At 46.5% G+C, this 21,272-nt stretch overlaps 1 protein-coding gene across 10 annotated transcripts in view; it reads right to left on the reverse strand.

Annotated features, from left to right (window-relative positions):
* PHACTR1 (phosphatase and actin regulator 1) overlaps positions 1-21,272 on the reverse strand; it is a 570,997-nt gene that overhangs the window by 244,637 nt on the left and 305,088 nt on the right. The window contains exon 1 of one of the 10 annotated variants that reach the window (XM_086706264.1): positions 20,950-21,214. The exons of 8 other annotated variants lie outside the window; for them this stretch is intronic. In XM_086706264.1, coding sequence (XP_086562390.1) covers positions 20,950-21,199 — 250 coding nt within the window. In that variant the 5' untranslated portion in view covers positions 21,200-21,214. Of the gene's footprint in view, positions 1-20,079; positions 20,170-20,949; positions 21,215-21,272 lie in introns of those variants that run through there. One more of the 10 variants, XM_086706270.1, reaches the window with a different exon arrangement.

Here is a 21,272-nt window from a genome sequence, read left to right on the forward strand (position 1 = left end):
CCATAGGAATAAGCTATCATTGCTTGAAGGTGCTGGAACGGATGGCTCTCTAGGCACTGTTAAATCCTCAGTCCACACCAGTGGTTCTCAAACACGGGAAGGCATCTGGCAGAATCTGGAGATAGTTTTGGTTGTCACACTGGGGAAACGTGGGGGTGGTTCCCGGCATCTAGGGGCCAGGACGCTACCCATCCTACAGTGCACAGGACAACCTCCCATAATGAAGAATCAGCTGGCCCCCAATGTCACGAGTGCCAAGTCTGAGAAACCCTGTTCTCTAAACCTTAGACCACATGTTTTGAAAGAAACCAGGCCCAGTTGGAGAAGTTCTGCTCTCTCTTCTTGGATGCGTTACTGCACGATCATTGGCTTGGGTCGGCACATAGGACTGTTCATAATGAATGTTCCCAATAAACAGAATACACTCTGTTCTTCATGACCAACAGACAGCTGTTTTGCATGTGGGATTTATCTTTTTTAGCGTTAATATAAACAGCTCATTTTGAAAAAGCAAATGCCTCGACTGGTTTCAAAGTTCCTGGTTTGTGAGCAACGGATTCCACTTTAGGAAATCACTGATTAACAGAGCCAAGCAATTAATTGGTTCCAAATGTTAAAGAAAAACAAACACCTAAGTCTTACAGTTTCAGCACTGAATGCTAAGAAACTCTCCATCAGAATTCCTCTCAGTTGACATTTCACGAGATTTCTAAGTCCTTAGTGAATTCCTTTCTATTCACTTCACAAACTTACATTTTTAAGCTTCTTCCTCGTTCTACTAGTTACGATATACTGAGTGTGATTTAACAGGCATTGTGTGAATTACTGCACATGAAATGTATAGTTAACAACAATCCTAATTGGTAGGAACTCTGCAGAAATAATACAGATATTATTTTTCCTTATTGTCCCTCAAACTCAAGAAGTCTAAGGAGAGAGAAACAGGACTGGAAAGAAACCATCTGACACAGCACCCACGGAGTATGAATTCATGTGACTTTATTTTAATACAATGAAAAGCAAGAATGAAAAAAAGGCAGGAGGAGATACATACTACTTACAAGGGTAACAATAATAGCCACCATTTATGGTGTGCTGGCTGTATGCTACGGTCAGGGCCAAATGCTTCATATCATTGAGTTGTACCCCCAGCCCTAGGTGTGGATGCTGTAGGAGTCACCATTTCATAGATGGAGAAACTGAGGCTCATTCTGATGAAGGCCGCACAGTTAGCAAGTGGCTGGGATACGTGCCCTGTTCTGTCGCATTTGAGAGTCTACATCAGGGCTTGGCAAACCATGACCCTGAGTCCAAATTCGGCTTGCTGCCCGTCTCTGTAAATAAAATCTTATTGGAAGGCTGCCATGTTTTTGCATTTCTACATTGCCTATGGCTGCTTTTGAGCTACAGCAGAATTGATTGGTTGCAACAGAGACCATATGGTGAAAGCCTAAAATGTTTACTATCTGGTCCTTTACAGACAAAGTCTGCCAACGCCTGTCTAAACTCTAAGTAACGTCAACTTGACCTTGTGCTCCGTACATTCAGGTCTTGGAAGTCTTTGCCCTCACACTTCCTCACGAAGAAGCTTCATTTCCCTTCCTCATGACTCCCTGCTTCTATTTTTTGTAGCCATGCTGAAGGCTAAACAGCGTCCTTTTCTTCTGTACCGAGTTCACCTGAAGCATGGTGATGTTACACACATGAAACATACTAAAAATGATTTCCTCACAGTCTGAAATCATTAAAAAGCAAAAACCAAACAGTATTGATTTTCCGCCGGGAACTAGTCATGCGCCAGGAATATGAAAATGAATAAAACACAATCTTGCCCGCAAGGAGCTCACAGGCGAGCAGGGGAAACTGAGGCACACACACGGCAGAATGGCTTTCTGGGAACTATGCTTAGGGGCTAGGATTCCAGAAAAGGAGTAGGTTTTCCCAAGCCAACCAAGGGCTCAAAGACATTTGAAAACCCTTTTGTCTTTTTAAGGAAAATGTCTCCATGATGTTGAATCAAGTAACAGAATTCTGTCTCATTTGTTCAGTAAGTAGAATTAATATTTGGAGACACAGAATGTGTGAGTGTACCCAGCGATGACAGGAGATAAAGTTGTCAGAAGCGCCCAGCCGCTGAGTATTAATAACATGCTTCGGGGCGTGACTCTGGAGTCAGATTTGGGGCGAGTCACTGTACCTCTCTGAGCCTTCGTCTGCTCATCCGCAAAATGCTACCATCGTCACCCTTGGCCTGGCACAGATCGTCACACCTGGATTACCTGGTCTCGCCCAGCTGCATAGCACCCCAGGCCTGCCGTGAGATAAACAGATTTCCTCTACATCCTACCTGTCCCCTGCTGGGGAATCTGCTGCTGTGCTTTAAGTCTAGACACTTGTTTTTAATGTTTATTTGAGAGACAGAGTATGAGCAAGGGAAAGAGGGGGAGGGAGGGAGAGAGTGGGACAGAGAGAGAATCCAAAGCAGGCTCCATGCTGCCAGCACAGAGTCCAACGCGGGGCTCGAACTCACGAACCACGAGATCATGACCTGAGCTGAAATCGGGTGCTCAACCGACAGAGCCACTCAGGCGCCCCAAATCTAGGCATTTCTGTCTGTAATGTAACATCCTTTCACCTTACCTGACGTTATTTCTAATCACAGAGACCTGATTTCAAATCTGAACCCCCACACATACCACCAGTGTGACCCAGCCTGTCGCTGAATCCCTCTGAGTCTCAGTTTCCTTCTCTGTCAAGAGGAGATCAATGTTACTGATCTCTTGGGAAGATTACGTACACGATTCCTGTCACTGGTACAGGGCTTGGGCGTACAGTAAATGGATAAGAGATGTTATGGTTAACATCCAAAAACTCAGTATACTGAAGTCTTCCCCTCCCCACCCTCTGGGTTCCAGGTCCTGTGAATCCCTCCCATTTAGGACTTCTTCCTTCCTGACTTCTGCCAATCCAGATCAACACCTTCACACAAAGCCTTCTCCTGGGACTTTAGTCCACACTGCTCTCTTGCTTGGGTAAGATGACTCATAGCTGGAGCGACCCACTTTGGCCCTTCATCAGTGGCTCTTAAACCCAGAGGTGATTGCGCCCTTCCCCATCCCCCCCTCCACCCCTAAGGACACCTGGCAATGTCTGGAGACATTTGGGTTGTCACAACCGAGAGGTGACTATATTAATCACGTCTTTTATGTTTTTTTTTTTGGATTTTGTGATGCTCTGACATTCAGGCTTCTGGAGGGACTGCCCCTCCCGAGACTAGCTGATCCCTAGAGTGTCTTTCATACGCAAACCAACCAATCCAAAGCTTATACCCCAAACCCCTGCCTCCGTTTGTCTAATTCTCATACGCCAAGTTCGTATCGCCTCTGTCCTAAATCACCCCAGGGCCAGGCACCCACAGCCAGAGACTACTCTACAGCTCGGAGCCAGTCACGGACTACTCAGACTCTCCAACCTGACGTTCAGTACTGCCTACCCTGACTTGCACAGTCCTTCCCTGCAAAACCAAAACCAAAACCAAAAAACCCACAATAAAGCTCTGATCAAGGCTTTCCCCTCGGTCTTTCTGCCTCCTGAGCAGCCCCACTACTTCCCCATGTGGCCCCCTCCTCTGGCAAATTGTAAGCAACTCTTCATTCAGAGGCAGTCTCCACGTCTGTCCCCTCACCATACCTGATTGAATAAAATCCCGGGTACATTTTTAAGACTGTTGGCATTGAGTGGGTAGAGACCAGGGATGCCGTTAAATATCCTACCACGCACAGACCCTGCCACCCCCAGCAAAGAACCGTCCAGTCCAAAATGTCAACAGTCCTGCAGTTGAGTAACAGTGACCTAAAATGTCCCACACGTGGAGATCCCAGGTCTCCAGAAGCCCTGGCCCTGCCATATGGTTCTATCGCCTGACTAGCACCACAGGAAGTCCCCGAGGCCTGGGTTGCCTGAAGCACGGTTACAATCAATCCAACAGTTCAATGTGCATCCAGAGGACTTTTCACCAAAAAAAAAAAAAAAAAAAAAAAAAAAAAAAAAAAAAAAAATATATATATATATATATATATATACACACCACTGAGCCAATATAGTCAGCAAAAGCGGAAGTTTTGCTAGCATGTCAAGTGTAGTACTAATAGCTTCTGGCAGAAGGGAATATTCGTGGATGAGCCTCACTGCTCTGTTTCGTTCTGTATCTCTCAAAGTGGGGGAACTTATTCGGCCAATATGGTATTTTCTAGGGCAGGATTCTGCAACAGCACACTAACTGTCCCCGGGGGCATTGATCCCTTGTGATGGTCTCCCCACCCCCGGAAACGACAACAAAAGAAACCCCGGTAATTTGGGTAAATAAGTATATACCCTTTGTTCTTGGAGTTTCATAAAGCGCATGGGCGTACCAAGGGCTCAGAGACTAAAACAATCTACCCAACTTTGTTTTAGCTCAGTTTTCCAAATTAGGTTGGTCTTGAAATTTTTCACGTACCGCCTAGAACCATCCCAAGGGACAAGTGTTATGTGGGCTACATCCAGGAAAACGTCTCGTTACGGTTGACAAGAATCTCGACGCTGAACTTTAGAACTTGAATTGTAAAGTTTCTCACACTGTAATCAGAGCTGCCTGTGGGACGCAAAAGAGAAGAATGGCACAGCCCCTCCCTGGGCTTTACGTCTTTGGCAGGAAGGGGAATGCTTTCCGCGGGTTCTCTGCTGGAATATGACACAGACCCCAGAATCCGAGCAGACCGTATTTCCAAATGGCACAGAATTGGTCTTTCTTGCCTTATTACGTTGGATTGGTTGTAACAGTACAGACCTTAACATATTTATACCCCAGGCCAAAAAAAAAAAAAAAAAATCACTTTCTCACAAGCAGTAAGGCAAATTTAAACTTTTAAAAACCCAACAGATTATGATCCTGAATAGTCATAAGGCAGCTGAGTAAGGGAGAGAACCAAGACCCAAGGTGGAGGTGCAAAGTACCCCAATTTTACTAACTGCTTCCTGATCTACTCCAACATCTTGTAGCTCTAGGTCACGGACAGAGATGCTCATTTTTAAAACTCTTCGGTTTGTGCGTGGATTTAGTTGAACAGCAGAGGGCTGTGAATTCCGAAGACGATCTGTACTTCCCAGAGGACCTCAGCCCATCCGCCCTTGCTGAAGAACGTGTAGCCTTTATCTTTCCAGCAGGAAGAATGGTCATCGGCAGGGTCCCCCATCTTGTAGATCAGCCTTCTGCGGACTGCTCTTCAGAGCCCCCCACGGCTCTGTGACCTGCACGGCTTGAAAGGGCTCGGCTGAGGACGGGGGTGAGGACACTCACAGCCAGAAGCAGTGTAGCAGCAACGATGATGCCATCTGTTCATCTCGCTCAGGGGACCTCTCTGCTCTTTCCCCTTGAAACAAAACGACGGTCATTCCTCTAGTCCTACAGGACATACAGCCAGTCCGGTCCTCTCTTCTTCCATTCACCATCGCTAACGAACGGCGAGGAGAAGACGCAAAGAGAAACGCCTCTCCTTTCTCCCTCTGGAATGTGTAAGCCAAGCCAGTGCCGTGGCTATAAAAAGTGCACAACACAGTCCTGTGTTTCTTTCCGAAAACGTCCCGGTTGCCTCCTACACAGTCTCGAGACCCTCTGGAAAAACCAGCAACGGGGCCTCCTATCCTTCACCCCCTTTCGCAAGAAGGAAACCAGAGGTTGGGACTGAGTGGCTTGTCTGAGGTCAGCTTCGGCTGAGGCTCTTGGCACCGAGGTGCAGGAGCTCATTCCCACAGGGTGCTCTGTTTTCCTAACCCTCCCCCATGAGGCTGCTAATTCCTTCTCTCTGGTAAACACTGCCAGGAATTGCACTCTTAGGATTTTGCAATAAAAATAAGCCGCGTCTGCTTTCCAAAATCATGGTGGAAATCCTCCCAGTTAAATCTTACTGTAATTTAGGCTCTGATATTTTCAAAGTAAATGTGGGCCATTTCATTCGCAGGGACTTATGTACTTTGAGCTGGTAACACACACTGACCCATCTGTCACACTTACCATGTCAACGCTAAATGTCACTCCTCTTTGGTCTTCAACACTTGCTTGTAAATCCAATGGTGAATTTCAGAGCCATCGACAAGAAGGAGGGAGAAAGAGGGATTGTACACCTGATCCAATTTCATTTTAAGCAGCTTTTTAAGAGGTGATTATTAATGCTGGTGTGTGATTAAACATTCCTACTGAAATAATTTGAACCTAAAAATGTTATATTCCTACCCATTTATACGTGATGTAATCCCTCACCTGATCTGTACAATTTCCCAAAGCTAACTCTACCCTAGGGTATCTCTCCCTCCCTCCCTGCCCCCCCCCCCCCACGCGCACTCCTTGTAACCTATTTGATTATACCTTATTTACATCACAGCTGCTCTATTATAGATTTCGTCACCTCCACGGAATTAAAATTAAGGGTGCAATCCCCTGTTATGACCTGATGTTTATATACTAGAAATAATCATTCTACAATACACTGTGTCTCACCTAAATGGAGTAGAGCAGAGAACAGCATTTAAATTGTGGTTCTAAAAAGCTCTGGGATTGTAGAACACTATGGGAGGGCACAGAGAACAACCCCCTTCTTATCTGGCGTGTGTGTGTGTGTGTGTGTGTGTATACACACACACACACACACACACACATATATATATCTGGTCTTCCAAAGTTTCTACGTTTTCTTCCAAAGAATCCCTCTTCTCCTTGGTTATGCTGTCTTTTATTTCTTTATGAATACAGATATTCCCTTTTGTATATGCTCCCCCTCTTCTGCCTTCTAGAAAAAACTTGAAAAATGAACCCAGGCATGCAATCTGATGAACTACTACAGTCCCCGGGTGGTCCAAGCTATTTCTTCTTGTCCTATCGCAGGAAATCTACATATACATTCACGATCCAACCTCAAAGACCTCGAGAAAGGCCGGGAGGGGTCCAGGAGCCCATCGTCTCTACTTCCACTGCAAAGGGCTCTTTCAGCTGCAAATATTAAAATCTCTTCTTTTGTATTCACTTTTACTCTGGGTTGTGGTGTTCTGACCACAGGCTGCTTAATAGTGCATGAATAATCCATACCGTGGCTGGTAGGAAACTGCACCATACTATTCATTCTGGATGACACAACATTAGGGCCCTGGGCAAGCCAAGAGGTTCACCGTGTGTTCGTTTGGGGCATGAGTTCCCGGCGGTGGCGTGTTTGACTTTAACGGGCTGGCAAAGAAAGTTACAAGTTAAGGAGTTCCTGAAATTTGCAGAGGGTCGTTCTTGAGGGCGCAAATCTGTGACGGCCCCGGTCACTAAGATCTGCTTCTCTATACGCCCTTTCGTCACATGAAAGTAAGCTCAGTTTATCAGGCAGGTACCAATTTCCCAACATATAAATAAACGTTACATACAGTGTCTGCTGCGTTATGTCAGACAAACACCCATACACAGACTTTAAGTCTCTCGTGCGATAACCTAATTCTGGTATGTGCCCAGCCTGTCAGCGATGGATGGTTGCTAACTGTGTGAGCGGATTTCGTTCCTCCCTTTGTGCCAGGAAATACTGGTGCCAGCTCTTACTGAGAAAACCTTCAGAATCTGGAGTCCTTGCTACAATGCGGCTCTCAGTAATTCAAACCAACACCAGGAATGTAGTTAGGTAGGCGGATCTTCCCTTTTGCAATTTTATTTCCTGGTACCCGCCCCCCCCAAATTAAATCAGGTTTTGCTTTTCCCTTTTCTTGCTGGCTTCTCTTTCTGCTCCTAAACTTGGAGCAGGGCTACAGTTTTAAAGAGGCTGCATCGAAAGGAGCTATTGCTTCATTATAGATGGTTATTGTACTTGAAATAACACACGAACTGAGGTACGGGGAGAGGGGGGACAAGGGAGGCAGAAATGTTATACGTCTAAAAATGAAAATTAAAGATGGGAGCACCCCTCCCCCTTCAAGAACCACGGCTGGGGTTGCAGCTTGTTTAGAAGATAATTATTTGATTTTATAATTACTCTTGTGGGTTGCAAAATAATTACTGTGGAGGCAAATCTCCATGTGCCAAGATAGCGGAGGCGATTATTCTCAAGTTCATGCAGAAACAATAGCAGAGTCAAGATGGTTCACTCTTAGGTGGGGATCTGAAATCCACTCCCTTTGTAAAATGTGCCAGCCTCAAGCCCACATAAAGGTCAGGGTGGGGGGGGTGGGGGGGGAGCAAAGAGAGTCTGCAAACCCAATTCCCAGGAGCGGTTTCTTTTTGGGTGGATTTTCACTTTAAATCTGTCCCTCTGGACACCCTAGGACATCAAGTAGCCCTTTATAAAAACCAGAACTGCAGGTTTGGGTGAGCATCACAGAGGTTGCCAGGGTCCCCCTGGACTCAGAATCAGATATTGTGCAGAGATGGTTAGAAGCGGCATCATCTCATTAGAGGAATTTTGATGCAGTCAGGGATCAGCAAAGTTTTTTGATGAGGGTCAGAGAGTAAATACTGGAGGTTTTACGGGGTTTCTGTTGCAACTACTCAGCTGTGCGGCTGCCACCATGGACAGTCCATACATGATTGTGCGTGGCTGTGTTCCAATAAAACTTTATTTATACACACCGACATTTGAATTTCACCTAAATGTCATGTCACTAAATATCACTCTTCCTTTGATTTTGGTCAACCATCTGAAATTGTAAAACAAACAAAATAAACAAATAAACAAAAAAAACAAAAACCTCCTCAACTTACAAAAACAGGCAGAGGGCTCACGAGCCAAAGCTTACCAAGCTCTGATTAGCTGGGTTTCAGGCACCTTGGCAACATGTTTAAGGAAGAGAAGTAAATTCATTTTACAAGTGGAAAAAATTCAGGGTGACGGTGACCCAAGTGGGTCCCCAACACTTCCTAATGCTACTCAAACACTCTCCACCGCATAGTCTCCTCTTGCCCTTTTTAACGAATTGACAGTTTGCTTTGGGTGTTGGTTTTTGCCCAATTGTTTCTGGAAGAATCATTTTCACATTTAATTAATCACTTTGAGAAGTTGAACTTCAGGGGCGCCCGGGTGGCTCAGTTGGTTAAGCATCTGACTCTTGATTTTGGCTCAGGTCATGATCTCACAGTTTATGAATTTGAGCCCTACACAGGGCTTTGCACTGACAGTGTGGATCCTGCTTGGAATCCTCTCTATCCTTCCCCTGCTCGCTTGTTCTCTCAAAATAAATAAGCTTAAAAAAAAAAAAGAAGGTGAACTTCATTGACCAAAATAACTAGTGTCTTCTCAGAGGTTCACATCTTCGAGGAGGCACCAGAGGGACAGTCCAGGTACAGCAGCCTCAGCACATGACACACAGGATGCCGTGACCACTCTGGTTCTCTGTTCCCTCTTTTCTAACGTGGCCACCATAGTAGTTCCAATGTGAAAAGGCTGTTCTGATGATCACAAGGAAACAACGTGTGCCAATTATAAAGTGTCATATATTGGGGCACCTGGATGGCTCAGTTGGTTGAGCCTCCAAGCTTCAGCTCAGGTCATGATCTCACAGCGTGTCAGTTCGAGCCCGGCATTGGGCTCTGTGCCGACAGCTCAGGACCTGCAGCCTGCTTCAGATTCTGTGTCCCCCTCTCTCTCGGCCCCTCCCCCACTTGCACTCGGTCTCGCTCTTAAAAAACCCTCAAAAAATAAAGTGCAATAGATTTATGTAAGACGTCTAGACTTTCTAAAAAAAAAAAAAAATGAAACCTTACTGGCTTCCTTAAATGGAGTGAATTAACTCTCTTCTTGACCACCAACTCAGAACCTTCTTTCTTTCTCAAAAATCCTCTAGAGAGGCTATCACCAAAAATACAGGGGACAAAGATTAGAAAGGATGTGGAAGAATGGAACCTTCAGGTACAATGGCAGCCCCTTTGAAAAAGACTCTGACACTTCCTCAGATGGGTAAGTGGCATAACCATATGATTCAGCAATTCTACTCCTAGGTATAACACCCAAGAGAAATGAAATTTACGTCTACACTAAAACTTGTACGTGAATGCTCAGAGCAGTATTATTCACCACGTGTCACATCCATGCAATAATTTAGCAATAAAAAGAAATGAAGTAGTGATACATGCTACGTACGCCACGGATCAACCTTGAAATGGATCAAACTTCCACTTACACGAAATGCACAGAGAAACAGAAAAGTAGACTGTCGTCTATAGAACTGTTGTCTATAGACTGTTTCTATAGAAACACAAAGTAGACTGGTGGTTACCTAGGGTTAGTGGAGGATAGGCGGATTGCAGGGACAGGCTGGGGGTGGCAAGGTTTCTTTTTTGGGTAATGAAAACGTTTTAACATCCACTGTGGTGATGTATGCACAGCCCTGTGAATATACTAAAGCCTGCTGAAGTACATTTTTTTTGACATTTATTTATTTATTTTTTTCAACGTTTATTTATTTTTGGGACAGAGAGAGACAGAGCATGAACGGGGGAGGGGCAGAGAGAGAGGGAGACACAGAATCGGAAACAGGCTCCAGGCTCTGAGCCATCAGCCCAGAGCCCGACGCGGGGCTCAAACCCACGGACCGCGAGATCATGACCTGGCTGAAGTCGGACGCTTAACCGACTGCGCCACCCAGGCGCCCCTGACATTTATTTATTTTTGAGAGACAGTGAGACAGAGTGGGAGGGGCGAAGGGGCAGAGAGAGAGGGAGACACAGAAGCTGAAGCAGGCTCCAGGCTCTGAGCTGTCAGCACAGAGTCCGACGCGGGGCTTGAACTCACGAGCCGCAAGATCATTACCTGAGCTGACGTCGGATGCTCAACCGACTGAGCCACCCAGGTGCCCCTGAATTACACACTTTAAATGGATGAATTATATAGTGTATGGATTACATCCCAAAGCACCTAAAACTCCAGTGACATTTTGCATAGAAATAGGGGGGAAAATCCCTAAAATTTGTATGGAACCATAAAAGACCCCAAAGAGCCAAAGCGTTCTTAAAGAAAGAAAAGGCAGGAGGCATCACACTTCCTGGTTTCAAACTATATTATAAAGCGATAGTAATCAAAACAGTGTGTTACTACTGGCACAAAAGCAGACACACAGATCAACGGAACAGAATAGTGAGCCCAGAAAGAAAAAAATCCGTGCATGTATGGTCAATTAGTTTATGACAGAAGAGCCACAAATACACGGTGGGGGAAATGATCATCTCCTCAAGAAATGGTGCTGCGAAAACTGGACAACCACACACAAAAGCATGAAACTGGACCGCGCCTCACACAAAAATCAACCCAAAATGGATTAAAGACTTGAACGAAAGTCCTAAAACCAGGAAACTCCTAGATGAGAGGGAAGAAGTTCCTCGACATGGGTTTTGGCAGTGTTTTGTTTTGTTTTGTTTGGGATTTGACACCAACAGCAAAAAGCAACAAGCAAACAGGAACTATTGGGACTACATCAAACCAAAAAGCTTCTGCACAGCAAAGGAAACCACCAGCAGAATGAAAAGGCAATCTACGAAATGGGAGAAGATATGTGCAAATCATATATCCGATGAGGGGGTTAGTATCCAAAATATATTAAAAAAAAGAATTCATACAACTCATCAGCGAAAAAGCAAATAATCCAATGAAGAAATGGGCAGAGAATCTGAATGGGCGTTTTTCCAAAGACTCCAAATGGCCAACAGGTACAGGTAAAGGCGCTCAACATCACTATCAGAACAACGCAAATCAAAACCACAAAAGCTATGACCTTACATCTGTTAGAATGGCTCTTGTGTTACACAAACTAAAACAAGACGTGTGGGCGGTGATGTGGAGAAAGGGGGACCCTTACGTACTGTTGGTGACCACGTAAAGGGATGCGCAGCCACTACAGAAAAAACGGTATGGAGGTTCCTCGATAAATTGAAAATAGAACTGCCATATGATCCAGCAATTCACTTCTGGGTGTATATCCAAAGGAAATAGAGATTGGATATTGAAGAGATATTTGCACATCTATGTTCACTGCAGTATTATTCACGGTAACCGTGAGTTGGAAGTAACCTAATTGTCCATCATTGGATGAATGGATAAAGATGTGGTCTATACACAACGGAGTATTATCCAGTCAAGAGAAGGAAGGATATCCTGCCATTTGCAACAACACGGATGTGTACCTTGAGGGCACTACGCGAAGTGAGATACCGCAGACAAAGAAAGACAAATACTGCACGCTGTTAACACTGCATGTATAACTGAAATTAGCTAAGGGAGGAGAACGTCAGTGTTCTCGCAAAATAGAGGTAACTATGGGAGGTGATGATATACGTTCAGTAACTAGACGGAGGGACTCTTCACAATGTATATCAAATCATCACAACATGCGCTTTGAACATCTTACGCCATTTTGTCAATTGTGCCTTGATATTAAAAAAAAAAAAAAGCCGTAAATCTACAAAGAACTTTTGTACACTCTGAAAATCTTCCTAGGCCTCCTGCATCCTTTCACAGCCTGTGTCCCAGCTCCTTGGCCTGGCAGTCAAGACCTCGACATGATAGACCACATGATAGACCTCGACCCAGCCTCCCGTCTCACCTTCCTAGGTGCACCCCCCAGCCTTATCACCCCACGGTCCCTGCAGTCACTTTAATAAGTAAACACATATTTACCAAACAGATGAAACATTCGTAAATTAACTTGTATATTCTTACGATGAACATAGTTTAAGTGCCTAATATCTGTGTGCGTTCCGGCCGCTGAAAACACAGCAGCGAGGAGGAAAGATAAGAAACACCCTGGCCCTGAGCACTTTATAACTAATGTCCTCTCCCAGGGCCTCTTAACCCATTCCTGTCTCTGCTCTGGATCCTGCCTGAGGGACACTTCCCTTCAGGTAGCTCTGCCAGACCAATGCTATTCACCCACCACGACTGAGCTCATGTGCTGTTCTCCCCCCACTCTAGACTTCTCTCTCAAGAAGGTGGAGCCCCCCCCCCCCGACCTAGGCGTCCGCAGCGTCCTCAGTCTACCTCTGCATAGCAAAAAGGTAGCCCTCTGCTAGGTGTTCCCACAGCACAAACTCATCCTTTAGCTATCTCACACGTCAAGTTCACGGTCGCCATCAATGCTTGTTAGGTGAATCAATCAATGACCGTGTTCTACCCTTCCTCCAGCCTCCGAGGTAGAAATGACGGCCAAAGCCACCATCGCATTGTCTCTTGCACGCGGTCTACTGCGAGCATTCCGGCTGTCTTGTCCCGAGGCAGAGAATCTCCACTGTTCTGTTTCCATCCCGACAACCGGATTCTTGTTCAGCTCCTGGTTCGCTTACCCGGATCTTTGCAACTTGCAGCCCTTTGGCCTTTTCCTTCTCTCCCTTATCAACCTGCTGGTCGAAGGGAAGCTCATCCCTTGTGCTCCCCCGGGGCCTCTGGCGGTAACAACAATTTCAGCACAAATGCTTACTTGGCACAGAGCTCGGAGCCGTCAAAGGTAACTGCTAACTGGCTCACTGCGCCCCTCCGTTCACACAGGACTTGAAACTCTAAACACCTACGGAAGCCCAAAAAGGTTTTTCGCCGTTCTTATGAATTAGCAAACTGCAGAAATGAAAGCTTGGAGCCAGTAAGCACGTTATCGATCCCTCCTTCCACCAATACGGTTTCATATATAGATCTTATGTATGAATCCTTTTTATGTCCCTTAGACACATGGGTATATTTCAAGCTACAGATCTTACAAATATTTTTAACATCTTTTCTCCCGAACGAAGAGAGTATTTACAGATGCCGTCTGCAGAACAAAAGACATTAAAATGGAAGGGGAAATTATTAGTCAAATCACACAGGAGTTCAAAGCTCTGCTAAAAATAAGGCCACGTGACTCTGAGCCGCTGGTGCCGGAAGGTGTTCCTGGGGCTTTGTTAAGGGTCTGTGACAGAATCACAGAATCTTGATCTTTGGACACTCACCGCTCAAGGTCTGGAAACGCCCTTTCTTGAACTCTGAGTGGTTGTGGCATTAGGGACCTTTCTTTTGTCTGCCAGCAACACCATCCTAAAAACCCACTCACAATGCGCTTCAACATAACACGGGAGCTGGGGAATGGGGGTGATAAATTTAGAGGGGCTCATTTATCCTTTTCGGTCTGCTTTTGCATATGTGTAAGATTTTCCCTAATAGTTTTTAAAAGGTAACTTGTTCACACCACCTCTGCTTAAAAAAATCTGTGTGCAGCCTTCAGTGCTCACTGAGTGGAATCCAAACTCTGGAAATGGTCCCAGGATCTTCCTAACCTCCCTCGTTCCCAGGGTGGGGCTGACCGTTCTCTACTTTCAGCCTCTCAAACAATACCTTTCTCTCTCAAACCCTTTTAAAACTTCTGCACACACGCTTGTCTACGCATCTCGCTGTACTACTTTGTAAGCTACTTGAGGGTAGGGGTGCCTGGGTGGCTCAGTCGGTGAAGCATCCGACTTCAGCTCAGGTTATGATCTCACAGTTCGTGGGTTCGAGCCCTGCGTCGGGCTCTGTGCTGACATCTCAGAGCCTGGTGCCTGCTTCAGATTCTGTGTCTCCCTCTCTCCCTGCCCCTCCCCGGCTCATACTCTGTCTCCCTCTCTCTCTCAAAAATAAATAAACATTAAAAAAATTTTTATAAGCTATTTGAGGGCAAAGACCATACAGTCTTACTGGTTTTTATATTCCCAAAACTTAACATGGCACACAAAAACGCTTCACATATTGCTGGAAAAAACGTATGTTTCCAAACGAAGTCATGTTCGTTTCCCCACCCATTTCAAATTCTACCTGCTGAACTTCTCCCTTTTCCTGAGCTAACCATGCTCTTTTATAGCTTCCATCGTTTGCGTATGTCTTGTTGGGTTTTTTTTCCCCTTACCGGAAGGACTCCTCTATTGTGATATTGCAAATACCACCTCCTCTAGGAAGCCCTCCTGCTTTACTCACACAGTTAATGGCTCCCTCCGGTAATTCAGCAGTTTACTTCCTGCTGTTCTCACTCAAGTCCAGACTCTTCAAAGGCCGTAATTGGTTGTTGTACCTGTTGGTGTCTATCGCTAAGCCAAGGGGGCCCGGCACACTCCAGCTGCTGATTTTAACACTATTGTAAGACAATCAGTCAAAGCTCCAACGGGAGTCCATGACGCTTTGCAAGAAAGTTTTAAGAACCCAACTGCATTAACATTTCCCCCCTCAGTACACCAGTCCCAACATCTTGCTAAGCCCTTCCTCTCCGTTCTGCCCTACTGGCTGAGCGAGTGCCCTTTCCAGGGTTCCACACAGTCTCTATGCTCAGCCCAAGTCAGAGCTTTTCCTAGGCTCTCCTGACCTTAAGGAAGCAGTTTCCTGCCTCCGTCTCTTGCTGGAGGACCACGTCCTCCAGAGCCGTCCCTTTGACTCTGAGGGCTCATCAGGCCCACGTCCATTAAATCCTCCGATCACTTCTCTTTGTTTTTAAGTATATTTTTTAAAGTTTCTTTCTTTCTTTTGGAGGGAAAGAGAGAGGGCAAGCGGGGGAGGGGCAGAGAGAAGGAGAGAGAACTCCAAGCGGGCTCCACACCGTCAGCGCTCAAAGTCATGAACCGCGAAATCATGACGCGAGCCAAGATCAAGACGCTTAACTCGCTGTGCCACCCAGACATCCCTCCAGTCACTACTTCCTTCAGCTCCTGGCCTTTCCTCTTCCTCTCGGAGAAACAACTAGATCTCCTCTTGCCCGTTTTTTTGATTCCTCAACAGACCAAAAACAAAAGCTTAGCCGTTGTAAATTCAGATCTACACGTGAGTCTTTTTACCTAGAACATAACTGGTCACTGTTGCGAAGGCTTTAAAACAACAACAAAATTCTCCTGACTTGTGCAATGCTGAAGGGGCTCTTCCCTAGTCTCATTTCTACTCCACCGGACTTATTAGAGGCATGGGTTTTAACTCTTAAATGCAGAGTAGAAATGGGTGCTTTCGTTCTGCACACACAGGAAAGGATACCGTGGTATCCTAAAGTGACCCAGCTAGTGAGTGCAGAAGTCAGGAGCCAGTCTTGGGCCATTACTAGAAACGGCTTCCTTCACGAAGGAATAGGTTCGGTTAGTAGCCCTGACACCGAGTGGTGATTGGGTCCACGAGGGACTGTTCGCCTGACCATTATGCACCTCAATTTTCTCACCTGCAAAATGAGGGCTCTGACCCACAGAAATCCAAAAGGCATTCTCTCCCAAAAGGCTATCTTGCTGAATGAGCCCTAGAGTCAGTCACAGAGGAATATTAGGACAAATTGTTGTCACTCTAAAAGTTTCCATTGGAGGGGCGCCTGGGTGGCCCAGTCGGTTAAGCATCCAACTCTTGGTTTCGGCTCACGTTAATGATGTTCAAGCCCCACATCAGGCTCTGTGCTGATGGTGAGACGCCTGCTTGGGATTCTCTCTCTTCCACTCTCTCTTCCCCTCCTCCTCTCAAAATAAATGCACTTAAAAAAAGTTCTTGGGGCGCCTGGGTGGCTCAGTCGGTTAAGCATCCGACTTCGGCTCAGGTCATGATCTCACGGTCCATGAGTTCGAGCCCTGCGTCGGGCTCTGTGCTGACAACTCAGAGCCTGGAGCCTGTTTCAGATTCTGTGTCTCCCTTGCTCTCTGCCCCTCCCCTGCTTGTGCTCTGTCTCTGTTCTGTCTGTCTCAAAAATGAATAAACATTAAAAAATTTTTTTGAAAAAAAAAGTTCCAATTGGAATCCACTAGGAAACACGGAAAATATTTCTAATCCGTAAACAAAATTTGGAAATCTATCTAGTGAGTCAATGGATTCGTGAATTTCTATGTGAATATTTGAGTAGAAATCATGTTTAGTAAAATGGCAACCTTGAAATATTGATCAATCATATGTGAAAGGCACAGCAATCTGCAATCAGTAGGTCTTATCTCTAAATCATTTGATTACTTTTAAAATATGCCACCGTAAGACAGAAGCTTCCAAGTATTTTTGTTCTTTTTGTTGTTGTTTGTTTTAAGCAGGCTTCATGCCCAGCGTGGAGCCCAATGTGGGGCTTCAACTCATAACCCTGAGATCAAGACCTGAGCTGAGATCAAGAGTCAGACGCTTAACCAACTGAGCCACCCAGGTGTCCCTCAAAATTGTCCTAAAGTGTTTTAAAATGTTAAAAATATTTTATTTCTATTACAATTACTTGACATTACATCTTAGTAATGATTCATGATGTTATAATTCCTATGGTGATCCCTCCCTATTAAAAGACTTAAAAGGGATTCAAATAAGAATAGAAAATACAGTATGTAAGTATGTATAAAATTATATACAGAAATACCTTGCCTTCTAGAATAGATTCCTCCTTAAAGTTGATTTTCAACTATTTGTAAATTAAATCATATTCTCATATTGACTTCCAATGCAAGTTCTGTGATGATTTAGCCGTGTTTCTTATAGCTTTACAATGTGCATTACTTCTAATCTACTTAGCTAAAACTTTCTCTCCCTCTGTTCCTACCAATTCCAACCTGTCAAGTAGATAAGGCAGATTAAAAAAAATAATGTACTAGGAAGTTCTGCAATTCTAATTCCATATCCTAATAAACATGGTCTATTAACTCTGCACATGTATAGAACACACACACACACACACACACACACACACCATAGTACCTAATGCTCTACATTCAGTGTGGGTGACACTTAAAATCAATTTGATGGCAAGATGGAAAGCGCCTTGATTTTATTTTTTTTTTTTCGTTTTTTTTTTTTTATTTTTATTTTTGGGACAGAGAGAGACAGAGCATGAACGGGGGAGGGGCAGAGAGAGAGAGGGAGACACAGAATTGGAAACAGGCTCCAGGCTCTGAGCCATCAGCCCAGAGCCCGATGCGGGGCTCGAACTCCCGGACCGCGAGATCGTGACCTGGCTGAAGTCGGACGCTTAACCGACTGCGCCACCCAGGCGCCCCGCGCCTTGATTTTAGAGACAAACATACGAGGGTTTGAATCTTTCTTCTACCCTGTACTTGCTCTGTGTACTTGGCCTTTAGCACTGAAATGCAACAGAAGCTTGTTTCCTGATTTGCAAATGGCTTCAGTAATGTCACCAAAACAGCAAAAATGAACGAAACAAACCTATTGTTGACCATTAGTGGTGACCTGTAGTTTACAATTTTTCTTTTAAGTAAAAGTTTACTTCGAATAAGGTCAGCAAAGCATCTTTAATACTAGTCAGTAGATATCAGGAACTTTTTTTTTTTTTAACACTCTTAAGTAAAATGGCAATTGATAAATGTAATTTCACCTGTAATGAATGCTCAGCCAGAAATACTTCTTTTTAAAGTGTATTCTATGGTAGCCAAATATTTTTAGTTACAGGTGGTCTTTAACTGAAAGTTAACAAAATTTGCTTTTAAATATGTTTAAAATAACTGCCATCTTTTTTTTTTTTTAATGTTTTATTTTTGAGAGACAGACGGACACAAGTGGGGGAGGGGCAGAGAGGGAGAGACACAGAATCGGAAACAGGCTCCAGGCTTCGAGCTGGCAGCACAGAGCCCGACGCGGGGCTCAAACTCACAGACCGCGAGATCATGACCTGAGCCGAAGTCGGCTGCTTAACCGACTGAGCCACCCAGGCACCCCTGCCATCTTCTATATAAAGAAATCGAGTGAGAGAGTCCGTGAGCAAGGCCTCTATAAAATATTGCCCACGTAACATTTCAAGTGAAGACGTGCCAACACGACCACAATTTTCCTGGGTTGCCACTAAGTGGCCTCCTCAATGCCGCATGAGAAACCAGACACATTCATGGTGCTGGAAACAACGCAGGAAAACTCCTCCTCCATGGAGCCCCACCAAATCTGTTTGCAGGACTATCTTTCCTCCACGTTCCCTTCAAAAGAGTTGGCTCTCCCGGCATACAGAAAAGAGGAGTCACGTCGAAAAGAGCTTCTAGAGAACTTCTCGAACAGAAAAGTTCACTCCTGAGGAGCCATCCTACGAGGTTCATCTTTGCAGGAAGTGAAATTTACTGGAACTTCCTTCCCTTTGACAGCGGGCAGCACTGTTCGGGGCTCCGGCCATAAAAGAAGGGCGAAACTCAACCTCCTTCTATTTCCTGGACTACAGGAGTGCACCACACGCATTAGGAAGGCAGGGTTAGCCGCCTAGACACAGTCACCTGAGGTCTCCCCCATACTAGCATCCTTTGAATTAAATACTTTAGTTGCATCAGAGGATACGCGAACATCCACAGGGCGTTCCTTAAGGCATTCCAGGGTGTTTGAGACCGCAGAGATGATGCGTGTCCCAAGCATAAATAGGTGCCATACGCTAAAAATACAAGCCTGTCTCCTCTGACCGTGTGCACCAACACGCGTACCAAGGACAGCATTCATACCCCTGGGTAACCACGCATCCTTGAGTGCAGACACGGAACCTTTCCTTGCTGTAGCCACATTTCCCGATCCTAATTTAAATCAAGTCCCAAGGCTGTGAGAGCAGCCCATGTGTGGAGCACATCAGTCCACAGACTGATTCACTGAACAGTTTAGCCTGCATCTCATGCTCTATCACATTCATTACATGGCAAAAGTCTGCTTTTGCATCATCCCGTTCATCCATTTATATTCCAGAAGCGCCCTCAGTTTATACAGTACCCAAAGGACCAAACCGCAAGGCGGTAAGTGTGTGCTTCTCATGAAAGGATCTCCTCCCCCACACCTCACAGGAGATTCACTGCACACGTGTGCTCTGTGCGCCAGGAGGGCCCCAGGTCTCCTTCTGCATGCCTGGTGCCATCCTGCATAGCCTCTCTCACAGTTTAATCAAAGAAAAGTATCATTACACGGGCAGGACTCTAATTTTGAAAAGACATTAGCCAAGCCACAGTCGCTTCATTACTCTGCACTTGAAGAGGCCCACAAGGACCGGAGGAGGGATACTCTCTGTTCTTCCAAAGGGAAGAAGGGAAACCCTCCTGGTGGATGGGAAAATCTGCCTGCCCAAGCAAGTGTGCGTGCCAGCGAGGCCATGAGCTTCTGGCTGGCCAGGAGCTCATCCTCTCCCTGCAAAACCTACCGCCCAAAACTTTTCCGCGACCTTCAGGGGCCCTCCGGAGTCGGCTCTGTGAGCTGCTTCGGAACCGCCCGGAGGCTCCGGCCAAATGCACGGGCGCGTCCACATCTGCAGAGGCTGCTGCCTGGTCCGCGCCAGCTGTCCCTCGTTCTGGGCTCCTGCAGCCCAGAGTCGCTGGCGGCCCGGCACCCTTTCCCCGCCCCACTTCAGATCAGGTCTGGGGGAGCTCTCGGGCTCGCACCCGCACGGGCTCACCTGCAGGAAGCCGCTGCCGGCCCCTCCCCCACCTCCCACGTTTTGGCCACTGGGGCATCATTCCAAGAGGGCCCCCGGCAGCTGCGCTCCAAAAATCACAGCCATGTTTCACTCCAAACAGAAATCATTCAACAACTCCACAAGTCTCCAGGGCGCCGTGGCCGAGGCCGAACCGCCTCTCCAAAGTGAACCCACCCGAACCCCACATCTGTAACGCCGCCCCGGGCAAAGCCCATCAGAGCGCAAAGATGGGAGGGAGAATGAATGGCTAAGAAGCCCGGAAAGCTAGGAAAGCAGGTGTAATCACCTTTTTAAAGCTACTAATGCTACCGCTGACAAATCTCCACCCCACCCCCCTCCCCAAACCCCACCTCCCCGAGAGGAAATCCCAGAGCTGCCCATTTAACTGTTTCAAAGCCCTCATTTGAGGCTGCAAATACAGCTGCTCGGATGCGGTCCCGGTGTGGCTCCGGGCTGCACTCCGCAAAGTGCCGGGCGGGCGGATGTTCCCGCAGTTCTCCGGGGAGACACGCCGGCGGCGCCCCCGAACTGGGGACCGGCCGCGCCACCTCCCCGCCTCCCGCGCTCGCCGCCGCCCCGACGGGCCTCGGCACTCACCGTCCCGGGCGTCCTCCCCCCGACTGCAGTTGCTGCAAATGTGTTTGATCTCCTTGCCCAGTTGACAATGGATCACAAAGGACACGTTGTTGTTGTTGGGGGCGGGCTCCTTCAGGGGCTTCATCTTCGGCAAATAAAAAGCTTTCTTTTTGGGTCCCTGGGCGCTCGCTGCTGGCACCGCGCCCTCCCTGCAGCGCGGCGAGCGGAGCGCAAACCTCCCCGGCTCCGCGGCGCGCGTGGGCTCCGCCATCCGGCCCCCGGGCGCCCCGGGCCGGGCGCCGCTCGGGCCCCCGCGCGCTGCCACCGGCGCCCCGCCGCTCGGC

Source organism: Puma concolor, chromosome B2, assembly GCF_028749965.1.
Source record: "Puma concolor isolate L17-30 chromosome B2, mPumCon1.1.hap2, whole genome shotgun sequence".
Classification (NCBI taxonomy): domain Eukaryota; kingdom Metazoa; phylum Chordata; class Mammalia; order Carnivora; family Felidae; genus Puma; species Puma concolor.